The 12,917-nt window shown below is 41.3% G+C and overlaps 1 protein-coding gene across 1 annotated transcript; it reads right to left on the bottom strand.

Moving 5' to 3' along the window:
- Window positions 1–486: 486 nt before the first annotated feature.
- LOC307158884 (cytosolic phospholipase A2 gamma-like) lies at window positions 487–12,514 on the bottom strand. Its single transcript, XM_079871859.1, has 15 exons — window positions 12,412–12,514; window positions 12,008–12,033; window positions 11,727–11,829; window positions 11,459–11,601; window positions 11,145–11,346; window positions 9,850–9,952; window positions 9,611–9,751; window positions 8,523–8,588; window positions 8,355–8,426; window positions 7,679–7,822; window positions 7,356–7,499; window positions 2,228–2,305; window positions 1,997–2,151; window positions 1,436–1,601; window positions 487–1,356 (listed from the first exon to the last, which is right to left on the bottom strand). The coding sequence occupies exons 2-15, from the start codon at window positions 12,031–12,033 to the stop codon at window positions 1,190–1,192; spliced, it is 1,710 nt and encodes a 569-aa protein (XP_079727985.1). The 5' UTR covers window positions 12,412–12,514; the 3' UTR covers window positions 487–1,189.
- Between the last annotated feature and the right edge of the window lie 403 nt (window positions 12,515–12,917).

Below are 12,917 nucleotides of genomic sequence, written 5' to 3'. Positions count from 1 at the left end.
ACTACTACGAGTCTACATCCCTACCAGACGCCTACGATCGGTCAGCGAGCGACTTGTCGTGGTTCCATCACAGAGAGACACAAAATCACTTTCCAGAACATTATCATTCACAGTTCCATGCTGGTGGAACACTCTCCCCACCCTCATCCGGAATGCAGAATCCCTGACAACATTCAGAAGACAGCTGAAAACCAATCTATTCCGTGAGCACTTAACCGCATAGAAGAAAAAAAAAAAGAAAAAAAAACTCACTTTCCCTCTAAAACCTCACTTATCAGGCTTATGCTACTCTGAATAATGCCTGAACTTCGTATCTTGAGCACTTCTTACGTTGTTTTTGTTTTTGCCTCTTCATGATGACTCGCTTAATCTAGTCCTAATTTGTAAGTCGCTTTGGATAAAAGCGTCTGCTAAATGACTAAATGTAAATGTAAATAATAATGAGCATTTGTGCTGTTTGATATCAACTGACCAGGACAAAACCATATCTGTAGAGAATTATTTTATTAATTAATTGGAACAGAAGCAAAGTAATACAGTATTTTAATCAGCAATCATAGTTGTAAACCAGTCTGTGTTATGGTTGATTTGATTATTAAAGCTGCAGTATGTAAGAATGACAGCTAGTGGTCGACATAGGTACTGCAGAATTATTCAAAATATCGGAGATCGTGGTTTCCCCCGCCTCCTGCTCCTCAGACTGGACGGCGCTCACTCGGGTTGCCCGTTTGAGCATGCGCAACAGGAACGAGCGCAATGGACAATGAAAATTGGCAACGTGCAGTATCACAGACCAAAACAAAAAGAAACATTCCAGCCTGGAAACGCACATTTCAAAGTAAAATAACTGGCTGTGGAAGTGTTTTTCAGAGAAACAAGTATGTGAATTTAACATGTTTCCCAAATATCTGCAAACATATTATGGTATTTTTATGCTTTAGTAGAGTGAAAAAGTTACATACAGCACCTTTAATGATCAGCTGTTTATATGAACAGACTGAAACATGCAAAAACTATTTAACATTAAACAGAAAAAAAAACATAATGATTGGCCTATTGCTCCGTCCACGTTTTCATGCACATTTCACATGGGTCAAAAATGTGTCCACATTAAGTGTAACTGGAATTTACATTAAAACAAACAATGAGGACTCTGCCGTCTAGTTTCATAACGCTGCACTGGTATTTATTATTCATCTTTTGTGTTTTTCATGGCCTGACGAATTTGCTCCAGCAGTTTGTCTTTGTTGTTTGTGATGTTTTTTCCAGCGACCTCCATTAGATCAGTGATCTCCTTAGCCTTGTAAGGAGTGACACGAAAGGTCTTATATTTGTTCCTCCATTCCTCAATTTTATCTGATGAAACATTAACACACTTAAATCAGAACAAAGTTGATATTTCAGTTTTATTCAGGACATTAAGACTTTAACTTGCCTCCACAGTTGACCACATTAAAGAGAGGGATGTGTATCACGGTTGGAGCGTTTTGGCCTTTGAACACATAGAAGTCCTTCGGTTTCTGTATGTCTTTATCAGGAATGTTGACCTCAGGGAAAGGGATGTTTAGTTTCCTGCACGTCTCAGCAGTTTTCTTCACTGTCTGCAGTAGAAAAACAGCTCATTATTGTTTGATTAAAAGGGTTAGACAGACATTTCAAGTTTAAATTTAAAGTATTCACCAAAATCGTCGAGATGAGAAACTCCCTCTGAGATAAATGAGAATGCTAACGGACAGCACTCAGATATTATAAATAAATATGGTTAAATGAAAACCCAAGCTTTTAATTTTAGATGGTTTTCTTTCTTGTTTTTTGAGCATTTGAAATGATCTGTTAATGTGTTTATTTTAGATTAGTCTGAACTCTGTCACTATGAATGTCAAAAATCTGCTGTTGAAGAAACAAGTCACAGGTTTGGAACGACATGAGAGGGAGTCAATGATGATTTCTAGGGGATTTAATGAACTTATGATTGAATTCTCTGTGCGTATAATACCTCGAAAGGATCACCTCCACTGAAATCCAGTGAAATGATGAGGTTAATGTGTCTCTCTTCTCTCAGCACTGAGAAATAGGGGGAGTTCAGCAACAGTCCAGCGTCTTCATAGTCTCTCGTCTCACTTTCCAGAAGAGCGGAGGACACTGCTTTATCTGAGGGATCACAGCATTATTATATTATTCACAATGAATTTCCAGTTAGCATCTGTCTATGAGTTTCTGTTCTCACCTTTCATGTTGTAAAGAAAGTCATATTTCCTGCCCCAGATCCACTGGTCCATGCAATCAAAAATACTCGCCCAAAGACCTGTAAAACAAATACGGTGGTTCTTAAATTCAGTAAATGGTTCTAATACTGTTTTATATTCTGTATATGTTTTTTAGTTGACTATACAGTTCTTTGGAGACATGTTTCATGATAGATTCTTCAGATTTAAAGTACATCAATGGATGTCTAAAGGTTCTTCTGTGGCATCAGTCTGTTAAAACCTTTTTCGTTACCCGTGAAAAAAACCTATACTAAAGTATATTTTAAATCTATTAACATATTTATTGACATATCACTTAATACTTACGACTGATATAAAATTATAATTCAACTTTTGGAGTATTTCTTTATTTCTCACTGCACGTCTTAATATTATGCCTAAAATGTGTTTTGATATCATTATTAAAAAGGATTGTATGATTGCTGTATAATATCAGTTTTTAAATGCATGATATTAAAGTGCACTTAAAGTATACTTACAATTGTTCCACTTTAGCACAATCAAATATACTTAAGTATATCTCGGACCTCAGCACTATTTCCTCACAATAAAAGTGCATGGAGTATGAAATTAGTTGTTCCAGTTTAGCAGACTTTAAGTATACCAGTTTGGTATTCCAAAAGTACAATTGCAGGGTATTTTTATTAAGCAAATAAATATGTAAATGTATTTGTAGTATACTGAGCACAAAACAATGTATTTCAAATACATTTTAGTATATTTGTTCCCTTTCGAAAGGGAACTCTACACTATGTCAGAATGACGCTATGGGGAACGCCTCAGGCGTGACAGGTGTCTGAAATCAAATATCAACTCACGTCAATCATGTTGACCGGCGACAGCCCGTGAATCATCAGCTTGATTGATTAACGCACGACCTGGATGTATAAAGGGGAGCCTTGCACACATGACAACATCTTTTCGTCTTCAGGGACTGTTTGTCTGTTTTGAGAATATCGCTGAAGCGCGTGGGAGGCTCTCGAGAGAGCCTCTTGTGCAAACTGTGAGCGTTTTTTATTTAAAAATGCTCCGCTCTCGTTGGACCCTTTTCTCGAGGGAGGAGGGTTCAGCATCTGAGCTGTGGTGCGTGCGATCTGTGAAACAATACTGTTTGGGTACGAGGCGTTCACAGTCAGTTCCTGAGGGTGCTGACAGTGTTCATTAAGAAATATCTCGGCGCGCGTGAGAAAGAAAAATCCGTGCGCTGTCGGATGTTTCAACCTCGCACCTGTTGACTTTCTTCTCGAGGGATGAAAGCCAAAAAATTTTTACGGCTCGTTTCTCGCGCTTGCCGAGGCAGTGTGTAGATTACGAGAACGTATAAATGTTAAGCCTATCATCCAGATCGCGTTATCCAGTGTTTTTGGCTGCATTTTAATTGAGGAATTAAAATGATGAGCAGTGAACAAAAAGAGCAGGTGTAATTCTGGTCTTTTTGTAAAATGTGAAATTAACATATTTCTGTTTCTTTTCAGACCACGTCTCCTGTTTTAGAGTCTGGGGCAAAATGTTATGGGTAAGAAAGTAAATCTAAAGATTTTTTCGATGGTCAGGTAGTAGGTCTTAACAGGCCTCCTTGACCAGACAGTCCCCATTTTGCAACCGGACAGTGCTTGGGCCTCCCTGAGGTGAGCTCCCAGGAATTGACTGTCAAGGAGTAATGTGGTTATCAGGTTATAGGCCTCACTAGGCCTTCCTGAATATGAGCTTCCACATACTATGGTTGAATGAGCTCCCACATATTATGGTTATCAGGTCATAGGCCTCACTAGGCCTTCCTGAATATGAGCTCCCACATACTGTGGTTATCAGGTCATAGGCCTCACCAGGCCTTCCTGAGTATGAGCTCCCACATACTGTGGTTGAATATGAGCTCCCACATACTGTGGTTATCAGGTCAGAGGCCTCACCAGGCCTTCCTGAATATGAGCTCCCACATACTGTGGTTGAATATGAGCTCCCACATTCTGTGGTTATCAGGTCAGAGGCCTCACCAGGCCTTCCTGTATATGAGCTCCCACATACTGTGGTTAGCAGGTCAGAGGCCTCACTAGGCCTTCCTGAGTATGAGCTCCCACATACTGTGGTTGAATATGAGCTCCCACATACTGTGGTTATCAGGTCAGAGGCCTCACCAGGCCTTCCTGAATATGAGCTCCCACATACTGTGGTTGAATATGAGCTCCCACATTCTGTGGTTATCAGGTCAGAGGCCTCACCAGGCCTTCCTGTATATGAGCTCCCACATACTGTGGTTAGCAGGTCAGAGGCCTCACTAGGCCTTCCTGAGTATGAGCTCCCACATACTGTGGTTGAATATGAGCTCCCACATACTGTAGTTGCCAGGTTATAGGCCTCACCAGGCCTTCCTGGTTATGAGCTTCCACATGTCAGGTTACAGGCCTCACCGGCCTTCCTGAATGTGAGCTCCCACTTACTGTGGTTGAATATGAGCTCCCACATACTGTAGTTGCCAGGTTATAGGCCTCACCAGGCCTTCCTGGTTATGAGCTTCCACATGTCAGGTTACAGGCCTCACCGGCCTTCCTGAATGTGAGCTCCCACATACTGTGGTCATCAGGTTACAGGCCTCATCCGGCCTTCCTGGTTATGAGCTCCCACATACTGGGATATCAGGTTACAGGCCTCGCCAGGCCTTCCTGGTTATGAGCTCCCACATACTGTGGCGCCAGGTTACAGGCCTCACCGGCCTTCCTGGTGATGGGCTTCTACATGTCAGGTTATAGGCCTCATCCGGCCTTCCTGAATGTGAGTTCCCACTTACTGTGGTCACCAGGTTTCAGGCCTCATAGGCCTTCCTGAGTATCCCACATACTGTGGTCGCCAGGTTTCAGGCCTCACAGGCCTTTCTGAGTGTTAAGCTCCCACATTCAGTGGTCACCAGGCTTCAGGCTTCCTAAAGGCCTTCCTGGTTATGAGTTTTCACATGTCAGGTTACAGGCCTCTCCAGGCCTTCCTGAATGTGAACTCCCACTCGCTGTGGTCGCTAGGGTTTAGGCCTCACTAGTTGTGAGCTTCCACATGTCAGGTTGCAGGCCTCATCAGGCCTTCCTGAATGTGAGCTCCCACGCATTGTGTCCATCAGGTTATAGGCCTCATCTGGCCTTCCTGATCATGGGTTCCCACATGCTGTGGTTGCCAGGTTACAGGCCTCACCTGCCTTCCTGGATAAGAGCTCCCACAGTCTGTGGTCGTCAGGTCACAGGCCTCAGGGGCCTTCCTGAGAATGAGCTCCCACTTACTGTGGTCGTCAGGTTATAGGCCTCACTAGGCCTTCCTGAATATAGAGTGATGAAGTACATGCACCTTTACTTCATCTATTTTTCTTAAACCCATGCTTATGGTAAGTCACACGACTAACGTCCTGTGTACTTTCTAAAATCCATTTTTGTGGTAAGGGTCATGCGCTGTACGCTTCGGTCCCTTCCTATGTGGCTCAGACCCTGGTCTTTCACCTCGGGTCCCACTCTAGATGCGTCCTGTCGTCACGTATATTACAACAGACGCCTTTCTCTAGCTACTTCCACATTCTGATGAGCTCCCACACACTGTGGTCACCGCGTTACAGGCCTCACCGGCCTTCCCGAGTATGAGCTCCCACATGCTGTGGTCGCCAGGTTACAGGCCTCATCAGGCCTTCTTGGATTCAGAATGGCTAAGTACATGCACTTTCTTTCATGTACTTTCTATAATCCATATTTATGGTAAGGGTTGTGCGCTGTACGCTTAATTCCCTTTCTTACGTGGCCCAGACTTCGGTTCTAGGGCCTTTCTGAAAGTAAACTCCCACAGGTTGTGGTCCCCAGGTTACAGGCCTCACCGGCCTTCCTGATATGAGCTCCCACATGCTGTGGTCGCCAGGTTAGAGGCCTCACCGGCCTTCCTGAAGGTAAGCTCCCACATATTGTGGTTGAATACAAGCTCCCCCATGTTGTGGTCGCCAGGTTAGAGGTCCTACCAGGCCTTCCTGGAGGTAGCTCCCTTTAGGCCCTCACAGGCCTCCTCAGTGTTTTGAAACACAAACACTGGGTAGATCCATGGATCGAGTAGAGAAACTCCCCTCGCTGGCAAGGGTTGTAAAGCACTATGCTGAGTCATACTCTCCAGGATGTCCCGTCTCTGAGATCCGGGCTGAGTGGTTCACTGCCTGCTTCGCAGTCCCTCGGGTTGGATGCCTTCCTAAGGCAAGTGTCCAGAGGCTCTGTCTTCGGACAGACAGGAAGTGGCCTGACTGTAGTGTCTTATGTAGTGACACCAGGTCAGGCCTGCCTGGTGGCATTTCAGGTGGCACGCTCCCTAGAAGGGACCCCTTCTATTGGAAGCTGATGTCCAAAGCCTTTGAGCTGGCCCAGATATACCCCCCATTAACTATGTTCTGGCGGTTTCTTGGTTCATTAGCTTGGGCTATGACCGGTAGGGAGTGCTGTGACTGACAGCCCGATGTGACCTAAGGGTGAGTGGTTCCAGTGTTTCTGAATTACTGGTTTGGACAGTTGTCACTGCCTTTGGGCATGCACTCCCCTCAGCATGGTGGCGTTGGTATATCGTTCCCCATAGCGTCATTCTGACGTAGTGTAGAGTTCCCTTTCGAAAGGGAACGTCTCAGGTTACGACTGTAACCTATGTTCCCTGAGAACAGGGAACGAGACACTACGTCTTCCTGCCATGCCTCGGGGCCTGCCTGCAACAGTCCCTTCAGACGATAGGATGTTGTCATGTGTGCAAGGCTCCCCTTTATACATCCAGGTCGTGCGTTAATCAATCAAGCTGATGATTCACGGGCTGTCGCCGGTCAACATGATTGACGTGAGTTGATATTTGATTTCAGACACCTGTCACGCCTGAGGCGTTCCCCATAGCGTCATTCTGACGTAGTGTCTCGTTCCCTGTTCTCAGGGAACATAGGTTACAGTCGTAACCTGAGACGTTTTTCATTAAGATGGTGCTATTGGAAGCTTTATGAAATCTTACAGTAAAGCACATTCAGTTTATGCATCAGTCTGGCTAGAAAATCAAAAATGAAGTACATTATACAAATCAACACGTTGTAAAGACAGGTCAACCTACCAACATCCCCGAAACTGCGGAAATTACTCAAAAAATTAAACACATCCGCAGTGTATTGTTTCATAAATTGTTTTGCATCAACTTTTTTAGCGACTTTCAATTGGTGTGTTTGAAAAATCAGCTGACGTTTGCCTCCAGAGATCTCTGAGAAAAGAGAACATGATTGAGTTATTTAATCTGATGCAGGTTTGTGTATCTTGTGTTAATTAGATGTTTTTGCATATTACCGTTTCATCAATTAGTTTGTAGGTTGTTTTACTGTTTAAATGTTGCTGAAAGGCCATTAAAGACACATTTTCTAGCACACTTTTGTGTATTCTTACCGCTCAGCTTAGTTCTTATGGATTTATCGTAAGCAGCCGGATCTTTGCCATTCAAAACCGAGAGATTCATGTCCACGAGATCCATGAGCACCTGGTGGCATTCGTCTATGTGAGGGGAGTTTGACTCTTCTGAAGAAAACACACCTTGAACAAACATGAACACAGGGCAAAATGTCTTGAATATCAAGTGCTTTCCATCCCCAAATTTATGACATTCAGATATCAGGTGTTTTCAGGTGACAATCATCATTATAGCTCACTTTTATTTTTCATCAGTAAAGAGTTTAACTTTTTATTCCTCAGCAGGAAGCATGAACAGATCATTAGACACAAAATAATAATAATAATAATAATAATAATAATTTGTATTTATAAAGCGCCTTGTACAGCGACCTTGAGCATTAAAAACACAGCACTAAGCATTAGTATGCATCACATAGGACATATATACATATACAATATACAGTAACAAAACAGCAGAACACTAAACAGAGGAGGGTTGGAAATACTGTAAGAAAATATAGGTTTTTAGTTGAGTGTATAGTAGAAGTGTAACAAAGAGTTAGAGGAAGAGAATTCCAGAGTTTCGGAAACACAGCACTGAATGATCTTCCACATATACACACAACAAATAAATCAACTTGTCAATAAATAAAAGATGTAATAAATGCTTTACCTCCCATCGTTTCCGTACGCATCATCATTTCTGTTCGTGTTTTAGATTTAGTTTTTAAATTCTGTAATAACTCTGGGGGGGAAATCAAACAGAATTAAGGTTCACATGATAATGAAATGACTCTCAGCTTTAGAAAGAACTGAATCTTCAGAACAAATGAAGTTGCACCTTTAATTTTATCCCAGATGAATTGAAGGATCTCGTCTCTATCAGCTACAGCGCTGCTGCACAGAGCTGCAGAAAACACATTTAAGCTTAAAGTGTTCACAATAAACAAAAATGTATCATTTTTAAAATAAAATGCGTAATACAGTCTGATTTAAGCTCTTATTATTAAGCAAAAATAATATTTCCTTTAAATCATTGTGTAATGAGAAGGGTTATGTTGAAAAGCAGCACCTCAGTGTGTTGGTGAATTTGCTTTTTAATGATTTTTCAGCATTTCTAATTTTAATGCTTTATATTCAGTTTTGACAGACCTGGGCCCGTATTTAAGCTTCTCAAAGTGCCCTTTTAGTCTTATGTGCTAATAATTCATGAAATTTACTCCATCTTTCAAACTTAATTATAAAAGCAAGTTCTCACATTTCTTAAGGCTAAGAATCACTCTTACTCCCCCGGTTATTTAAGACAGCTCGAGAGGTCTAGGAGTTGCCAATAGGGGTTTGTGAAGGCACTGAGGAGACAGAGACCTGTGCGAATCTTTCAGGAGAGGAAGAATGTTTTTGAAATGTTTGACGACGAGCAGTTAATCAAACCGTATCGTATTCTCTTGAAAATTATTTATTGTCAAATGTGTGTTGAATGTAAACTTTCACTATTCAATGTAAATTCATCTGAGAATATTCTTAAATAAGGAAATCTATTCAGTGATTGGTCCATAACTATGTCGTCATCCAAAATCCCATCTGTGGCACAGCAAAGTGTTGTGAATCATCTCCAAGACTGACACTTAAGACTTAGTCCTACACTTCCATTCACTTAAATTACGACTGAGATGCTTGATAACTAACTTTTAGAAGCAGCTCTGAGCCAAGAATTGTTTTACTCTTACTGTAAGTCAATTCTTAGCAGTGTTCTTGTGAGTAATTCTCAAAGGCTTGATAAATGAGACCCCTGATCTCCAGATCAATCCCAGATACTATTGATCTGTTATACACTATTCTCTAATTCAGGTCAATGTATAAAGGATAATCAAGAGAATGTAAGTTGATATTATAAATAGGAATAAACTCTCCTGTCAGAAAGTTTGTTACCTTGCAGATACAGCATGTCAATCTCAGGCTGGTTCTTGATCTTACGGCCATTTACAAACTTGCTGCCAAAGTTGGATGTTTCCACAAACGCTCTAGTGAGGGAATAACCGGCTTCATGTTGAGTGAACTCAAACCAGGGGTCTGCAGACAGAAACACGTCCATATAACAAAACACACACATTAACTCTGTCTGTCTTTCACACAAACACACACACACACACACACACACACACACACACCTGCATCTTTGCTCAGTTTGCATTGCTTGTCGATCGCGGTGTAGATTGGAAACGGGTCTTTATTGTGTCGGTCCCTCTGATCTGAGAGTGTGCGTTCGTCAATCTGAAGAGGAAAAATTCAGCAGCTGTTATTTATTATGTTGGTGTAGGAGAGACCTGGGACAATTTATTCAGTCACAATCAAGCTCAAGTGAAAAACACCTGCTAGTGTAACCGGTTCTCGCTACCCGTTCTGATTCTATCCAGGGTCTCCGGCCTGGAAAGCTAAAGACCGCAGTCTCTATTGTTACTCTTGAGATCAGGGGAGTGAGGTTTACACACACAGCTCTCACTGGCCTACAACAGTTACACTAGGAATCGTTTATAAATCTCAGATTTTCAATAGGGTCTCAGACTTTTGACTTCTATATTTTTTTTTTCCTACTGTGGAAGTCAGTCCATCAACTGCCTGGTTACCGACATTCTACAAAATATCTTCTTTTGTGTTCAGCAGAAGAAAGAAATTCATACAGGTTTGAAATAACTCGAGGGTGAGTAAATAGGGGCTTTCGCACTGGGCAGATCTAGGAACTGGCCGCCAGGATGGTTCCCCGAGAACTAATGGTTCCCATAGGAAAATGTTACTGGTTGCATTAGCCTCGTCAGTAGGAACTCTGAAGTGACGTAAGATAAGACATATATTGTTGTTGTAACTTTTATTTTGACGGCGCTGAGAACGCCAGAGCCCTGAGCTCACCGTGCTCACATTCTCCATGTTCATTAGTTTACGATCTGTCTAAAACTTAATTAAATAGAACTGTTATACCTAGAAAGTAATGAAGAGTTATTAGCGTATGGCGTGTGTTTGATGTCCAGTGTTGCTGAGCAGAAATACATAATCATGTTTCTCTTATTCTCCTCAGAGTCGCGTTGGATTTTCTCCTCAGCGTAAAGGTTTAGAGGTCCATCTATCACTGTTTTACATCTTCGTAGAGTCAGTTTATGGAGTAAATATATAGGCTTTAATCTGTGTGTTGAAAACAGCTTTTTAAAACTGGCGTGTTTCGCGTGCGTTCGGCCAATCAGCGAACACTAACGTCACGGATAGTTCCTATAGCGCTGGTTTAGACGACTCTGAAGGAGTTCCTGCGGTGCGAACACGCCGACATCCGGGAGCTTCCGGCAATAGTTCTAGGAACTGTGAAAAGGTTCTTCCGGTGCGAAAGCCCCTAATGATGACAGAATTTGAATTTTTAAGTAGACTATTCCTTTAAGATCATACATCATTGAGTGTTGTATTATGAATAGTTACAGACCTCTTTCACAATTGTCGTGACGACCATCGCTGCCCAGAAGTCAGTCAAGCTGAATAGGTCTTTCTCCTTGTAATATTTCTTCAGTTTGTCATAAGCCTCTTCCCAGCTGACTGCAGGACCGCTGAATCTCTGGACGATCTTGTCTTTCACAGTCTCTAGTTTGGTGGACCAGTCTGACTCCTGATATAAGGAGGCCATGCACCTTCAGAGGAACAACATATGCTCTCATTTATGACATTCAACCTGTGTGTGTGTGTGTGTGTGTGTGTGTGTGTGTGTGTGTGTGTGTGTGTGTATGTGTGTGTTGTTTGTACCAGGTGGATCCAGAGACGCCGCTCAGATAAAGCACACAGTCCAGAAGACCTGCTTTCTTGAGTTGATCCAGGGATCCCAGCAAACCCACCATGGCTCTTTCTCCTCCTCCAGATCCCAGTAATGCAATGTTTGGCACCTCATTCTGAAACACACACAGTTTGACTTCGCAAACATTTGATGTTTATCAGTTTGTAAGAAAATGACATCATTTGTAAGAAAAAGGAATAGCCAGGCAGATATAAAGTAGCCTATACAATAAGGTTTTACCTCACTGCAGTGTATCTGAAGCTTCTTCAGGCTTTGGAGAACATCTTTTCTCCTATTGTCTACAAACTCCTTCTCCTTCTTATTCAGAGAGTGTTTGTCATCACTGCAGACAGACAGACCAGCATTTAACATCACATACTGTAATGCTATTTCATATATTTAGCATTTTGAACAGTTATTTGCATAATTATCCAGTTTGTAATAGACGATACTTGTGTAATGTTGTACAGTAATTCTAGGCGATATAATGAAGTAAATTTTAGAAATTTGAGCACAATTACCTTTCCTGGTGTTTAGATGCACTCATCTATAAAACAATGGAGTCAAACATTAAAGCTAAAATCTATAATTCCAAAATTAATAGAGAACATCTTTTGAAACTCTAACTTTACAGTTCTTTTGATAAAAATGAGTCATAACTCAAATGTCAATTATTGAGCCACTGTTGTTTTTTGTTATTTTAATGTAAGTTGCTAACAGTGGGAGTTATTGTTGGTTTTAATAAAGACTCTGTGCACTTATTTCTAAGTAAAACTGCGTGTTCAACAACATAAACATCTCTTCCACTGTTTTGGAATTAAAGCTCTTCAGACTCTGAAAAAGTCTGGATTCTGTTGTCACTTATTAATATAATGACATTAAGCCTATTAATAGCCCTGTTGTAAAAGCTTTAAATCATACTCACTGTTCTTGTACAGTCTTGTAAAATCGTGAGGCTTCAGCAATATCAGCACAGCAGCCGTCGACTCTCAGATCAGACAGAAGAGCCTCTTTATAGGACTCTGAAACTGAAGTCTAGATGTCATTGTGAGAGCTGAGGTGAGGAACCTGTTTTCCATGTCATTTCCTGGTACAGATTTTTATCTATCTATCTGTAATGGATAAAAATCTAAAACAGATCAAATCAAATTAAAACTTAAATAGACAAGCAAAAAGACTTTTTGGATGGTTTTGTTGTGTTGTGGAGAAATGACCTCTGCATGTAAATAATCTAGAGAGAGAGCGTGTGTGAAAAGATTATTTTCTAAAAGTCCACAGGTAGAAACATGCCCATATAGTTGAAGAAACACCTGTAAACTCATTCACATATAGACACAAATAATAATGCATATAAAATACATATAATATTAATTTTCTATATAATAATAATAATAATGTTTAATTTATATAGCGCCTCTCCCAAGCTCAAGG

The sequence above is a fragment of the Squalius cephalus genome (assembly GCF_949319135.1).
Source record: "Squalius cephalus genome assembly, chromosome: 5".
Taxonomy (NCBI): Eukaryota; Metazoa; Chordata; class Actinopteri; order Cypriniformes; family Leuciscidae; genus Squalius; species Squalius cephalus.
Note: the sequence above shows the minus strand (reverse complement) of the source record. Positions and strands in the feature narration are given on the sequence as shown.

Coding starts and splice junctions, on each gene's coding strand:
- LOC307158884 (XM_079871859.1), bottom strand. CDS start 12,033: ATGAGTGCATCTAAACACCAGGAAAG. Junction 11,602..11,726: donor TTCAGATACACTGCAGTGAG/GTAAAACCTTAT, acceptor TGTGTGTTTCAG/AATGAGGTGCCAAACATTGC. Junction 9,752..9,849: donor CAAACTGAGCAAAGATGCAG/GTGTGTGTGTGT, acceptor TTCTGTCTGCAG/ACCCCTGGTTTGAGTTCACT.